At 43.5% G+C, this 15855-nt stretch overlaps 1 protein-coding gene across 1 annotated transcript in view; it reads left to right on the top strand.

Moving 5' to 3' along the window:
• The window catches only part of LOC142578212 (uncharacterized), a 50306-nt gene that overhangs the window by 21744 nt on the left and 12707 nt on the right, over positions 1–15855 (top strand). Inside the window, exons 13-16 of the mRNA XM_075687615.1 lie at positions 6549–6655; positions 7315–7452; positions 9991–10097; positions 11807–11989. Of these exons, the coding sequence (XP_075543730.1) occupies positions 6549–6655; positions 7315–7452; positions 9991–10097; positions 11807–11989 (535 nt within the window). The remainder of the gene's footprint in view (positions 1–6548; positions 6656–7314; positions 7453–9990; positions 10098–11806; positions 11990–15855) is intronic.

The following is a 15855-nucleotide window of genomic DNA, read 5'->3' as shown; positions in this document are numbered from 1 at the left end:
TTTACAACACATTGCCCAACTTAACCGTAAAATGCGGGTATAAACCACTATTACTCGGCGATGCTGCTCTACCACTGTACAAGCAGCAGCAATGGCATGCCATGCACAACACACACGCAACGGAGAGGCTTTTGCGCCAAGCTCTAGTCGACAATACAAAACGGAAGGTTCACCTTTTCCTTCTATTCAAAATGTCGTTTTTGATAAGCCACCACCTCACGTCTGTTCACAATGCTAGCTGTCATCGCCCGAAAGATGACGAGGCTACGAAATGTACAGTATGGGGGAGGTAATTAATATTCAGCGAAGTAATTCCAGCACTTTATTTTGGAAGGGGGGGGGGGCATAAAAAATGTTGCTGCTCGGAACGTACGGCGCACTGTCCAGTTGTTTAGTTATGCGAAAAATTATTCGCATAACATCGGGATGAAGCAACTTATAAGTGATGCGACAGCGCTGTAGAGCTACGCACAATTCATCAACTGGTAAAAGAAGACCGTTAATCTTCATTTCTAATTTAGGGATGTGTGAACACAGGGATGTGGGTATATTCGAAATTGCGAATACGAATAGAATAGCTCTCGCTATTCCATTCGTATTTTATTCGAGAGTTCAGTATTCGTGTAAGTTGTCTAATATTCCTTTCCGTTAACGTATAATATGATAACGTTCATTGATGTCTACAGAGACAAAGGCAGCCGCAAATGTATGCGAGGGAGCCGTGGCTGGCTGCTGCCAAGAAGCTAGTTGTTGAGTAAACGCTTAGAGTAGCTAACTTCTTCCGAATAACTTCCAGTGATTCTGTAAGGATTCTCGCCTTTAGACGACATACGAATTTTTCTTTCACTAGATTTAGGCAAAGCAATTTATTATTTAGGTAAACTCGCCACGTTTGCATTCTTTAAAGCTGTGCTCTAGTTCTTGATAGCTGTCGTCACTGTGCGCCAGATGCAATCGCCTTTCAGTTCCTCATTTACAATCTGCTCGGTTGACTTGAAGTTCAGTTGTAAAAGCCGTTAAATGCATCAAATATTGTAAATCAGTCTTCATCTTTTTTTTCTTTCTTCTTTTTTTTTGCCATGCGGACCTCACGCAACTTTCGTATTCCAATTTTTTTCGAATTGAGAAAATCTTCGGTATTTGGTGCGATATTCTACGGTCGTTTTCCTCGTATATTCGTGTCGTTTCGATTCAAGATGTCCGCTATATCAACATCCGTAAAGGGTAAGCAACTCAACATCGCAAACATTCGTTACTTCTAGTTCAAAAATTTCCGGGGTCCGTTCGAACAACCTCAAGCTGTGCGCTGTCTCTTCAGCTGTGCCGCATTGCTGGCGCCATCAAACGAGTGCTCAACGAAATACAAAGGGACTCACACTACCTCCGAGATTGGCGCCGTGTGGTACGCGTGGATGTTGCAAAGTGATGGGGAAGCTGCTGACGCCTCCAATTTCTGGAGCAGACACCAAGCTGTCCGTGAAGTCCTGCATTCGCAATCGTATAAATCGGCCAGCTGACCCATCCTTCAACTGCCCCCTCCCCCGCTCTCTCTACTAGCCATTCGACTGCTCTTCGACCGCTTTCCATTTTCCTTATTGTTTCTACGTTTAAATGAATTAATTTTCATTATGACCTATCTGGCGTCATTGTCTGTCTGCTTCTGTGGTTGTAACTAACCAAAAATCGAGCCCCTTAGTTCTCTCGACACAAGGAACACAGATCAATGTTGCCGATAAATTAAACCAAGCGAGTGGACTGTGCGGTATTGGCGATATGGCAGATTTGGGAAGCCGAAAATTGGAAGAAACAGTGATCGGCTGAGCCCCTTCAGTCACGCTGTCTTATGGGAATGAGAATGATTTTTGCTTGTCCTGGGGGAGTAGTGACGGCACAGAATAAAAAAAAAAGTGCTACCGCCGCACTGAATGCAAGTGTCATGCTTTACTAACGAAAAACAATGTTCGGTGTAGAGAGTAATTCCAAACGGTGACGTTTTAAGAGAGGCACTGCAAGATCTGACAAAAAGATGGGCATGTAGCTTTGTACAGCACTGCGAATAAGTAACAAACAGTTCACGTCACTTCTCGAAGCAGTGCATCATCTATGGCAACGCAATATTGAAAATCAATTACCTAATGTACTTATGAAGAGTGGCCGGAGGTGACTTTGGTATTCATAATACGAAAACGTTTTTTTTTCTTTAAATCCGCACAATGTTTCCGGAAAAGACATATATAGTCATTAAAGAGTTAACAGTCCGCTAAAATTCGTGACTCGAAGGGCTCATAGATTGCACAAGCCCAAGTGATACCCAGGCTGTATTCCAAGCGCTTATTAAAGATCGCCTCGCTCAAGACTTGGTCTTGCAATTAATGTTCCTCGAACGCATTCTAGACGCGATTTTGGCAAGGCGTGTACATGTCCTTGCACGATGGATTCGAGGCCGTGAGGTTAGGATATTCTTTTAGCTACTGCATTTAAACAATGAAAAAAAAATGCAAATAACACATTTTTAGCTTGAGGAGAACTACGACTAGAAATTATCCTTTTATTTTCATATGTGTAATTGACGATGCCAAAGGTTCAATTTACTGACTACATGCAATTGGCGCTAGTCTCCCCTATTTGTGTCTCTTTGTGCAGGAAAACAATACATATGTTTCGACGCTTCGTTTGCGTTTACTTCAAAATGCAATGTAACCGTCTTTTAACATATTGAACAAATTTCAGCCTCAGTCAAACACAAAGTGCCAAACTGAAGTTTTGGGATTTGGTTCTGGTTAGGGTTCAGGCTTCTGCATATTTTTCGGTTAGGCTGAGGTTCAGCCCCGGAACAAAAATATAATTTTTCGAACCGGTTTGAACCGGTTCACGGTTTCATAACGGTTTCAATTTTTAACGGTTGATGACAGCAGCGGCAGCTAGAACGGAAAAGGTAAGAAAATAAGGAAACAAACAAACAAACAAACAAACGAACGAACGAACGAACGAACAGAGGAGCGCTCAAGCAAGCAATTCGCAGTCTGCAAAAAGTTCCAAAGGCCACGTTTGTACTACTAGTCCGAGCTTTTCAAATTGATTTGCCAAGAGTTCCTGAGCGTACTTGAATAAAAGACAACCTCTCACAAAACTCCTTCCTATGTTTTCTTAACTGGCAAGGCGGCGACGCATTCTAAAAGTTACATTGAAAAATATCATTTAGAAAAGCATCCCGAGGACGAAGTTTGCTGGACACAACATGCAGGCGTGAGATATATGTAACGCCCTGGCTCCAATGTGAACACTCAAAGTAGGAAGCGCCTTTGGCGATGGCGTCCAGATTGGGTATAACATTTGCAGACGTTCTGTCCCGAAAGTCTAATGCAGTGAGTCAGCAAAAAGTGGGAGAGGGCGTAGCGGTGCCGCTCTCTCCGCTCAAAGGGACTTGGTTGTCCTGTAGTACGTGGCGGACTGGTGTGACACGGCAGAATTTTATGCGCCCACTTTTTGTGCAACATCAGCGAACAAACGGAACAAAGGATCATTAACAAATATCGTGTGAAACTGAACAAGAATGGTGCCGAAATTTGCCAGATGTTACAAAAGGCCCGTGGAAGTTTAAGGATGCTTTAATTGAAAGTACTGTGGCCCAGCGTTTTCGGGAAGGCCTTGAAGACTCCAAGGACGATGCAATATCAGGAACTCCCTTCACCCCTTCAACCCTTCACTTGGTTTGGAAAAGTCGTCTGTTCATCGGACTTGAACTGAAATTTCGAAAATTAAAAAGGGGTTTTCCGCCAACATGGTGCCGAGAGTGCCTACCCCTGAGCAATGATTGCGACAAAAAATTATGCAGATTTAATGTAGTGTGAGAACCGATGTTACGCGAAGCCCATTCATTCATTCATTCATTCATTCATTCATTCATTCATTCATTCATTCATTCATTCATTCATTCACAATATAGCAGTGGATGTCTACCTGGGCTAAAAGTTGCATAGACAGCTTGACAACCGACAGCCGTTACAAGGCAACTACAGCAACTGAGCAAGAAGCAAATGCAAAAAGAAGCCGATGTACTAATGCAAATTTGCTGCTAATAGAGTCAGCATCAGCAAAAAAAATGAAACAAAGCAAGAACTATATGAAACCGAAGCACGAAACAGATACAAATATAAGTGACATATATCAAACAACTATCACAGAATTTTCACAAACAGTGCTCGCAACTGAGGTTTCCGCGTGTGCTGTGTTTGTACTTATTTAGGATTGTAGGAAGCTTGTGCTGTAACATTTGTAGTTTGTAGTCTGTACGAAAATATGATAGGCACCACCTGTCCATGCTGCGCGTATTTATAACAGGTCTATATTAACGTAAGGCCGCCGTTTTTTCTTATATCTACCTAAAGATTTGGTTTGAATAATAAAAATACGATGTGACACAATATACATACGTGTTCTTTATGCTAACTGTGTTAAATTTTCGAAAAGCGCTCACATTAGATTCGTAATATTCAAGGCCGCAACATGTCGAATAACTTTCTTTTCGCATTATTAGAATATTTCGTAGGTTTGATTTAGCTGTTGTTAGCCAGACTGAGCTACAATAATTAATTCGAGAAACGAACAATGCATAATATATTTTAGTTTTACCGTTGAAAGGAAGGAACCCACGGCACCACGATGTTGCACCACTGACTGACACCAGACTTTCACACAGCTGTGAAGCATGTGGATCCATTGAAAGATTTGAAGAATATACAGCTTCGCTGTAGAATGCTACCCAGAGCAGTGTGTGTCTCTCAATTATTTCAATTTGATCATCGCCATATTTAATGACATGTTCTGTTCTCATTGCCTTGTTTTTGGCTTGAAAAGACATAGCTTTTGTTTTTAAGGAATTAATTTGAAGTTAATTAAACAGGGACCAGTTAACAAGTTTATTAAGTACTCTGTTACATTCAATTGCGAGTTCATTCGCGTCAGGATCTGAAAGAAGGGCGGTGCTATCATCGGCGTATATGACGAACTTTACAGTCAAATCGATTTTAACAAAGCCGTGTTTATGTAAACGTTAAACAGAAGCGGTCCCAATACGCTTCCCTGCGGTGCACCTGTTGTTATTGGTAACAAAGGTGGTTTGTGTGTCCCGAATAGGTAACACTGTATTAAAGCGAGATGTTTACCCGCATATTCCGTAAATTTACAACTTATGTGCCAATATTCTATTGTCGAGCGAATCAAATGCCTGGCTGAAATCAATAAATAAGGCTATACTTATTATTATATTTTGAATATATTATAGGACACGTTCTTTCATGTCTAATAATACGGATTCTGTCGATCACCCCTTACGAAAACAATATTGCAAATCTGAGAACAGTTGAATCATGATCAAAAATACTGTTACACCGATAATGTAAGATTTTTTTCGAAGATTTGAGCACAGATGGGTATGAAAGGGGCGTCCGTCGATAACTTTTAGGTACGTTTTTGTCTCCGCCATTATACACAACAGACACTATTGATCTTTCCATTGCGTTTTGGAATTCAACCAATTCTGTCGATAGGTTAAATTAACTGAAGTTTAACGTAGCGTTTCACCAAGACGCACCTGCATTCTTCAACCTTCGGCTTTATTTAGTTTTAGTTTTTATACACGCCTGCGTTCTCTCCCTCATTCGGCATAGCATCATGAGTAACATGTTTTAACTACTCTTGCGACCCAACATGCTGACGAGGCGGAGCAGGTTTAGTCAAATGCCGTCGTAACTTATCACGGCAGTCAAACGGCGACACTCGACGTTGAAGTACCTTCAGTATGCTACTGTTGCAGCTTCACTGCTCCATGGTGAATACATAGCGGCGTGTGTGTGCTTATTCTAAATAAACTGCCTTGTTGTCGCTCAAATTTTGCAACAGTTGTATTTCTCTTTGTGCTGGGTCCACATCGTTGAATATGGCCCTTGGTACCACTGCCAGATTCATCTGAATTTTTTGATGCTGGGCGTCGATATAATAATTCAGCAGAAGTTCGGCCCACAAATCGCACTGCACATGTCTTTTGGGCCTCAGCGTTCCTAAACACAGTTCTCGAGGATGTACATATTGAAAAACGAAGGAAAGTCCGCCTCCGCAGTGACGTCTCGAAAATGAGCAATGTAATTGACTGACACATCTGTACATCTGGCAAAATTGCCACTGTGGTGTATTCGCCACTGAATTGTGAGGTTGCCACTCACTATAGTTGGCAGCCAAACCAGTTCGCATCTCTGCAGCAGCTCGTTTATGCCACGACACAGTGCGCATACAATAGTTTTTAGTCTGGTTTGTTTGTTTGTTTGTTTGTTTTCCCCTAAAGATCCAGGCAAACAAAGCCAATCTCTTAATTATAGACGGAGGCAATAATAAAAGAATAAGAGAGAAAGAAAGAAACCCGGTTTTGTTGCGAGATTCGAGCGAGAACAAAGCAGCGGTAAGCGCTAACTCATCTGTTAGGATACCAGTGCTGGACATGGAATCCGTGCCGTTTACTCGAGCCGACTTTTCGATGCGCGACAACGGCGCAGACTACACCGACCGGCCGGAGAAGAGGGGCGACAGCGCGGCGATTCTCATCAGAGCCAAGAACAAGGGCTTCCCGATAAAACGGACCACCTACGTTCTCTCCAACCGAGTACGTTTCGTTGTTTCAAAGCGTAGCTTTCACTGGTTCTTCCACCCACTCTGCGGGGACGGCTGCCTGGCCATTTGAACTGGATTGATTCCGGAGACAGTCTAATAATATAACTCAAAGATGGCGACCTAGTGGGCTGATCCTGATATCAGTGCACGATATATATCCTCGCAAGGATTTTTATCTGCCTTGTAAGGAAGCCAATCATTGAGGCAGTGAAACGTGAGAGTACCCGCACGGCTCAGCTATGACTAGTAGAGCTAACCAATAAGGGTCTCCAGCAGCTTATCTCGGCTAGTCTACCGGTGAAGTGTAATGAAATTTGGACCTATTCCTGAGGGGGGGGGGGGGTCGGAGATGGTGTAATCTGGCCGCGGTCGCTTGGGTCGCGAGGGACGAGTGATGGGGCGTCCGCGTCTTGCCGGGCCTGTACGTAATCGATAAGCTGCAAGACGAGGTGCAGCTGAACAAACGAACAGATGAACAGATGGGCAGCTTTGGAACATTCAATTAACCGCTACACGAAAGCTACGTGCTGCACATAGATGCCAACGTGTGTGTTGAGTCATAATGTTCCTTTTCTGTCTCCTCGCGGCAGTTCGCGTTCATACTGTCTTTACGGTGTATAACAGTTAACGCGCGACCAAATTCTTTCGTAGGAGCCCGTTTTCTTGGAGTCGTTCAGTTTTGAAGTCAAGAACCACTACCGCTTCATCAACGTCGGCGTCTGGAGCAAGGGCCAGATCATCAGCCTGCAGGGTGTCAAGAAGCCCCGCATAGACACCATGCTCGGATACGTGAGTGCGCGGCTGAGCGGGCCGCTACTCTATCTGTCGTGTTGACCGAAAACAGGGTAAAACACTTCGTGAAGTTTACAGTAGTGTGCGCCTGCACTTAAGATATGACAATTAAAAGTAGAGAAATATTTTTTTTTTATTGTGGGGTTTCACGTGCTATAGCCATGATTTGATTGTGACACACGCCGTATAGTGAGTGACACCGGATTAATTTTGACCAGCTGGGGTTCTTTAGCGTGCTCCTACATCTAAGTATACGCGTGACGTGAAGCAAGTGTTCAAGGTGTAGCAGTTTTACAGTGCACTTTACTGTTCTTGCATTTCTCCCCCATCGAAATACGGCCGCCGTAGCCGGGATTTGATCCTGCGACCTCGTACTTAGCAGCGCAACACCATAGCCACTAAGCAACTACGGCGGGCGAAAAATTTCTAATAAACTTAGCATAGTGAATATGGGACGCGCGACAACTGAGATCTGCGAAGTATAATACTGATCTTCCCACTCATATTACTTTCAAAGTATGTATTTTTGCGGATGATTGTTTCATTTACCAGAAAAAAAAAACATAAATTCTTTACCTCCTGATCTTGATAAGATATTTAGCAAGTGTCAGGCATGGTACATTGAATTAAATACGTCCAAGTATATATACATAGGCGTCTGCCGTCAGGCACTGACAAATGCACACTGCTTAATTCGTTGCATGGTACAGTATTGATACAGTATCATATCATACATAAATATCTAAGAATACACATCACCTGTGACTTAACGTGGCAGTTACACGTACATACAGTCATCGCAAAAGCTAATCGCAGTCCTGGCTACATCCAAATAAATTTCGTACCTTGCTCCTGTGCAAATAAAGATTACTTCACCCAACCAATAGGCAGCCACATTTGAAGTACGCTTCGTCTGTATGGGAGCCTAGTAATATCAGACTTGTCAATCAGCTCGAAGCTGTACAAAATCATTCAGTTAGGTTTATTCATCGTCACTATAACCATTCAGCGAGCGTAACGCACACGAAATCCTCTCTTAGCCTCCCGTTGATTACTAATCGCCGCGGTATGTCACGCCTCACTCTGTGTCATAAAATATACTCCCACAACCAAACTCTTCGCTCTCTTCTTCTAGCTCCACCGTCACCCTTAGCGCGTCGCCTTGATCACATACCTGTAAGGTTTTTATTCCTCACTGCAAAACTGCAACCTGCTCAAGTGCATCTCATCCTAAGACTTCCAATGAGTGGAATCAGCTCGCACGTAGTTTTGTAAATATCACGGATCTGTACCATTATCAACATGCTATAACTAACCTCACTGCACTTAAATAACTGAAGAGGACCGTACATTTAGATTATTTCTGCTATTCTTATTGCGTTATTGCATCGTTATCGCCAATAATGTTGTGGTACACTTGTATTACGCCTTTTGTTTATTTTCTGTTGTCTTGCACTGCGATGTTAAACGGAAAATGTTTTGTACCATATTTATGTGCGTTTCTGTTGTGTTGCTGACGTGCCCGTCCCCCTAAGTAATGCCGAAAGGACCTGGCGGTAAAAATAAATTAAATGAAACGCTTTATCGGACCAAGTACCCGAAGCTCGTTGGGTAACGATCAAGGTACATTTAAATGAACCGCGGAGACACCGCAACGGTCGTGTTACGCGACAACGTCGAGGAATACATTTCTCATGTATCCTCGGCATAACGCCCACAGCGTCAACGCATCTATTTCACCCTTTACGATTTAGCGACGTTGCTGCCATGGTTGAGATGCGCACGGTGATTTTATTTAATCGGTAATCACTCCGGACGCATTTCTCATTTTATTACAGTAGTTTTACAAAAATGTATAGTGCGGGCTTTGGAAAAGCGTGCTAACTGACGGAACTCCTCACACAATCTTTCTACCATGTCCTGCGTTCTCAACTATTCCCTTGTTTTTTGTCTTTTACTGCAAACAGCTGTTACAATCTTGAAAAGAAGCAATTTGTGTTCGTTCATTCATCACGTTTGGTTCAGACATAGCGGGTTTGTGTGTCGGGGGATGGGGAGGAATTAACACGGTACTTTGTTGCACAGGGTTGAAATTTGGGCTTGTTGGTAAAGCGTTATACTCATAATTATATTCTGCCACCAAGAACTATAAGACCTGATTTCTTTTTCTTCTTATTACACGTGAAATAGTATCTTCTGCCTTTTCGTGCCGCCTTGTTTTATACTCAGAGTCGTACTATGTGGGGGCTTTAACAATGACTCATCACAGCCTTTCCACTAGCAGGAACTAGCTATGTGTAAAAAAAAAAAAATAGTGGGCTCGTTGGCTTGTTGTATCCTGGATACAACTAATTTGTGGGCCTTTAAAAAAAGATGACCATTGAACAGTGCCACTTTTATTCGTATTTGACTCTTCGTTGTGCGCGAATGCATACACACTACGTACTGTTTATCTCTTGAGTTTGAAGCATTCATACAGATCACAGAACTATTTAAAGGCGTTGTGTGAAACCTTGCAATAATGACCGCACACAGACCGCCATCCCCGTATCCCACGTGCTGGAGGAATGCCTCAAGACCACCGAAGGTTACCACGGTGAAGTCGTCAAGCTCTTGTGTCCCCACTTCACTCGAGTTCCCAAGTAAGCAACCACGAACGTTTGCGCATTTACGTTAGTTTTTAATGTGACTAGTTTTACTGGATAAACTAACTCAACTAACATCAGTGTATAGCCTTTATCCTGCAGAAATGCCCTTCGCTAGCCTCTCTCCCAATCGCTATTAAAACAAGGAAGATTGAAAGTACAAAATAATTTACTATATGTAATATACTATCCTGAAAGCATAGTATATTGGGTGTTGTAGCAAACGGGCTGAAAGATAGTTGAACGCTGTGCGCTACGCGATTTCTTGTTTCGTCCAATTATGAAACGATCTTACCCTTATCTCACCTCGAAATTACAATTCAGAAGTTAACATTGAGACTGCATCTTCTAGAATTTTCTTTTTATAAATATTTCCGGTACTGTAGGAACAACAATGATGTGTGCTACCATCGGAGATCCGTATTTCCCTAAGGTACGAGGTATGCATATACCGCATGACTTTTTGTTTTCGTACGGTTCCGCTTGTGTCCTTTTGTTAGCTTCCCCCTCTTTACACACTCCCCACTAGCTTAAGCACAGCCTTCGTCCATAAAAAACAAAGCCTTCGGCTATACATGGCGGCATTTCACTTGAGCACGTGTGGGCAGTCTCCGGTTGCATCCCAAGCGCTAAAGATCTCTCTCTATCCCCTCCCTCCAAAGCTGCGTAAAAGGTTTCATTATGAGATTTTACGTGTTAAAACCACTATCCGATTATGAGGCGCACCGTAGAAGAGGGGGGGGGGGGGGAGGACTCAGGAATGATTTTGACCAACTGAGGTTCTTTAATGTGCATCTAAATCTAAGTGCACGAGCGTTTTTTTTTTAATTCGCCCCCACCGAATTGCGTCCACTGCGGCCGGCATCGAACCCACGACCTTGAGCTGAGCAGCGTAACGTCCTAGCCAATTCATTAAAGCTTCCTATGAGCTTTGGAATGCGGCACGCCGCAGTCAGAACTCCTCGACGTTCATGTTCCTAGTGGCTTTCTTTCTTTTACAAAGGTTTCACGTATTTCAGTTCATGCCTTTCCTTTATCCACGGCAGCGGCTTACGTCAAGTATTATTTAGAATGATTTTGGGCACGCTCCCCAACATGAAAGGTGTCAAAGGTCACTAAAGAGAATAATAAATTTATGCGTATTAGTAAAATACTCTACCACAATATTAGGAAGCTGCTCTTACCATGAGAGGAGGGTCGGTAACTCACAAACACGAAAGAAAGGTGGCGACACCACCGCGAAGTTCCCGCAACAGGTCGCCGTGACGTCATGAACTTTCACAGCATCTCCTATACGAGCCTGTAGCTGATAACTTTTTTTTCTTAATCGGTAGAGGTGGACTACACTGTATTCTAAATTAAGTAAATACTGAATTTAACAAACTTCATGAACATTTACTGAGCCACAACGGCACTAATACGAAAGAGAAGTACTTCGAAATCCGTGACGTTACACTGGCGTACTACCAATATGCAAGAAAGAATGAACTTTGTCCTTTCTTTTGTCTTCGAATAATCAGCCCTTTAAGTGAAATTATATAAAATATAATAAAAGATCAATATTAATCAAAACCGGTTTAGTTTTTTTTTCTTTTTTGTGCCCTTTACTCCAAGGCTAGCCATCACATCAGCGACAGTACTTACTGGACAGCGGTTCGACGGAAACTCCGCAGACGTGACTTTCGGGCACTGTGCACGCTGCGCAGGGACTTCCACAAGTACGCCACCCTGTCGGGCTTCGACCCGCGTCACTGCTACGGCGACATAACGCTTCGCTTCCTGTTCAAGGGCGAGTACAAGGTCAAGGGCTCCCAGCTCAGCTTCGAGCGCGCCCGCGAGATTAGGGAGGAAGAGCCCGCGGGACCCGTCCTCGCCGGTGACGAAACGCGGTGAGATCCGGCTGCTGTGCGCGACCGCGTGGATTTCTTCGTCGCCATCGTCGTCACATTTTATTGCGAAGAACAGTTATGAGCAGGGTATCGAACCGAACTATGTGCGTAATTCGGTTCAGATTCCGATTCACGCTTTTCGGTTCGGTTCTGGTTCAGCTCCGGAGCAAAAATATCAACGGTTCGAACCGGTTCGCAGCATCCTGAACCGGTTCATTCCTGTTCGAAGAAGGGAAAAAAATGAACATTCGCGTACCTCCGGTTGAAAAACGTGCGATACTTTTAGAGAAACGTATTTCCCTTAGCAATTAGCTGTGTCATAACCGCTTTCTTTTGCGCGGGCACTAACTTGAAAAGGTTATCAAAAAATATTATGCGCGATACACAGTTGTATGTCGGGGTCGGAATTTACACACTCAGTGAGCTTTGTGGCAGTAGTTTACCGCGATACCAGTCTCCCAATTTTTTTCTTCTTCATTAGATTCTTCGAGTTCCCCGCGCTGGCTGTTCATATACTGCTGAAAATGGACATGTCATCTAGTGTCAACTGCCAGTGTATTGCGTGGTCATATTACTTTAATATGGCGCCTAGTTCCAGGAGAACATGTAGTTAGAGAATAAAACGGGCTCCTGAGCTAGTTGGTACATAGCTGAATACCGAGCTCGAAAACAAGACAGCACGAGTGAGGCGACTGGACTGATCGACTCAAAACTGCATTCTGCTAGCATATAAATATAGCTGCAAGTTCCGCACCTGTGACGGTGAGTAGGGGCGGGCGTTGTGCATGAATGTGAGATTTCAGGTGAACTGAGAGGTCAGAAACGTTGGCCACCAAAAGGGACGATGCATATTGACGCGTGTGTTCTATGCAGACGACGACGACGATGGGAGCACTAACGGACTCCGCCTAATGGGTCAGGGTGAGATTGGGTGATGACGAAGAAGACGTGTCTCTGCTCTGTTTGTTTTTGAACAAATTGTCCTGTTGTTCGTAAAGAACGTCTCCCTGTGTTCTGTCCGCGTTGTGCCGCGACACTGGTGGAGGTGCGGGGTACAAAAAAATGCGAATATAAAATAAATATATAAATATATAAATATAAATATAAAATGCGAGTGTCATCTAGGACTGCAGAATAACGAATTTTTGAAAAAGAAATATGAGTACTAAACGGGAGCAAATGATTTCTCATTTTGGCCTGAGGTTGCTTACGCGTTCAGAAAAGATTAGGTTTGAATACAAAATAAAGTCGTGGATTTTTATTTTCTGTTGACATTTGGGTTATTCAAAGGAACAGTGGTGTTGCAAATTCGGGTAGAAGTATTGGCATGGCTTTTTATGGAGGTATAGAGAGCATGACTTCTTTTTTTTTTTTCTCTGCTGAGGGTGACTTTTGCACGACTCCGCCAGCCGTAGATAACAGGAGCGCCCCGCGTGCTCCCGCTACTTGATCAGAGCGGTTGGTTGCGGAAATGACAAGCACCTGTCGTCGGCGTGTGCCTGTGTCCACACGCCGGGTGGTAAGGGGGAATATAAAAGTCTATGAATAATAATATTTCATAGTAGAGGACTTACTAGCGAGCCCATAGGACTTCCGACTGAAGGTGTGGTTTGCGCCTCGCTGGCTTTGTTAAGTGATGGCAAAGTTATTAAGGCGAAAGTCTTTCTAGGGTCATGGTGAAGTTTGTGTCAGCAGATCTGATCGCCGGAGTGCCCGCCGAAGCGTCATCATGCCATATGAAGACAGATTAAAGACAGATTAAAGAATGAAAAATGATTGACAGGGACAGTTAGTGAATGATAACGTTATAACAGAGATTGGCAGAGCTTAATATTGACTTGTAATGACTACTAATGATTCCGAAATAACCAATATGTCTAACGACGGTTTGTAATGACCACAATTGATTAGAAATGGCTAAAAATGTCTAGTGATGAGTCGTAATGACTAAAATGACTACTAATGACTTGTAATGACTACGAAATGATCAATATGTCTAACGACGGCTTGTAATGACCACAATTGATTCCAAATGACTAAAAATGCTTAGTAGTGAGCAATAATGATTAAAATAAAGAAGAGAAAGAGAAGAGGCAAATAGAAAGAGGCTAATGATAAGAGGAGGAAGCGGAGGCTTTCGCCGCTCACCTCTTAATAGAGATCTTCAGAGACCCTGTAATTTTTTGCAGTTATGAGATCTGAAGAACTGTAGTGCTGTGGTATGCAAAACACTGTCGGAGGCACCTTTCAAATCAAGGGATATGAGTCAAGCGTGTAGCTTTTAACATTTAATTCCACCGAGTGCATTACGGAGCGCGTGCAAGGCGAGGGGCGCAGTCTTCCCCGGCGTAAAACCAAATGGCAGATGTTGCGTGGCGTGCCGTTTTCCAAATTGGATTTGTGATGGGAGGCCGAATATGCCTTGTCACCTTAACGGTGTGCAAAGCCGCTTGGAGGTCCACAGTTTCGTAAGATCGGTAGACACATTATATTTTTATATATGCGCATTATTTTCTTAAACGTCTGCGCATTGGTCAGATGCGTTCATGTTCAATCGTGAAATCTGGCGTACACCAGGAATTGCTCCCACCTGGTCGCGTAACAACTGGCCGTAAATGAGTTGAATGCAAGCCTTTGAAGTTACTATAGAATCTATAACAAAAAACGCCAGAGCTTCTTAAGAATGAGTGGGAGTTTTTTTTTTAACCAATTGGGAGCAATTACAATTGTAGGGCGATTCAAGATTCTGTCCCTGTAAGAAAGAATGGAATGTTTTGATGACAATAATTTTTTGAATCGCTAACGAACCAGTACGAGGCCAGAGCAAGAGATGCATACGTGCCATCAATTCAGGGTGAGCAGCGTGCAACTGAGATCTGGGTTGGGATCGAGGGTTATCGATACGAGATCATTGGCGGATGCGAGTTGTGATGACTCTACACCACGCGTACATCCATCAGCCGGGTCCCAGAGTCGGTGTTTGGCGTTGGAGTCGCCGACAATGTTTACAAATGAGTGCGTGATGTGTGAGTGATGCAAACTTGAACCTTGTCGAGAAATAGTTCGAGTGGGGAATGAGGCGGTGCATAAACTGCGATGATCACAAATTTACAATCGGGAGTCGGGCACTTCGCTGCTACTGCCATTTCTGAGGTGCGAAATATAAGTATGTCGTATCCGTTAACGGGTGCTAATAGGTCTAGACGCCGACAGTGCGTACAGTTGAGTAAGCCACTGAGATTACAGTGGCGAGCAACATGACTTTCACAGAGGTGCGCCGCGATGAATTGACATCATACGTCGTCGATTCTCGTCAGCGCTGTGGCCCGCACGCTCGTAGAATTTCAACGAAAATGGCTCTGGGGCTGAACCTGTGATTGAACGAGTTCGGAACGGTTCCTCCAAAATGTTCCGGTTCGGTTTCGGTACCACGATAACAGAAAACATACCGGTTCGCTCCGGTTCAGCTGAAAATAACGGTTCAGTTCCGGTTCGGTTCGACACCCTGGGATCCACTGGGATCCACGCTGCACGAGGAGCATAACATGGACACGAATGCATTTTACCGCCCACTTTTGGGTGCATATATCCGAAAACCAGTGCTGGGCACACAATTCGTTTCAACGGAGTATTTGTTCCAACAGGCTACGGTCCTGCGAGTGCAACGTGTGCATTGCAATCATCATACTTCAAAAATTTAATGAATGCATTTTTGTGAATTATCTACGTTTCTGGTATGATATGCCGAGCCATAAATGTTCGCCCTTGTATGTAATCTAGCTGAAAAGCCAGCAGTTTATTATCTGCAGCAGGAACTTAAAGACAATTCTTAGTCTAAATTTAGAAAAAACAGGTATGTATGCTAC

This window comes from Dermacentor variabilis, chromosome 4 (assembly GCF_050947875.1).
Source record: "Dermacentor variabilis isolate Ectoservices chromosome 4, ASM5094787v1, whole genome shotgun sequence".
Lineage (NCBI taxonomy): Eukaryota > Metazoa > Arthropoda > Arachnida > Ixodida > Ixodidae > Dermacentor > Dermacentor variabilis.
This window is presented reverse-complemented; position numbering and strand designations above follow the sequence as displayed.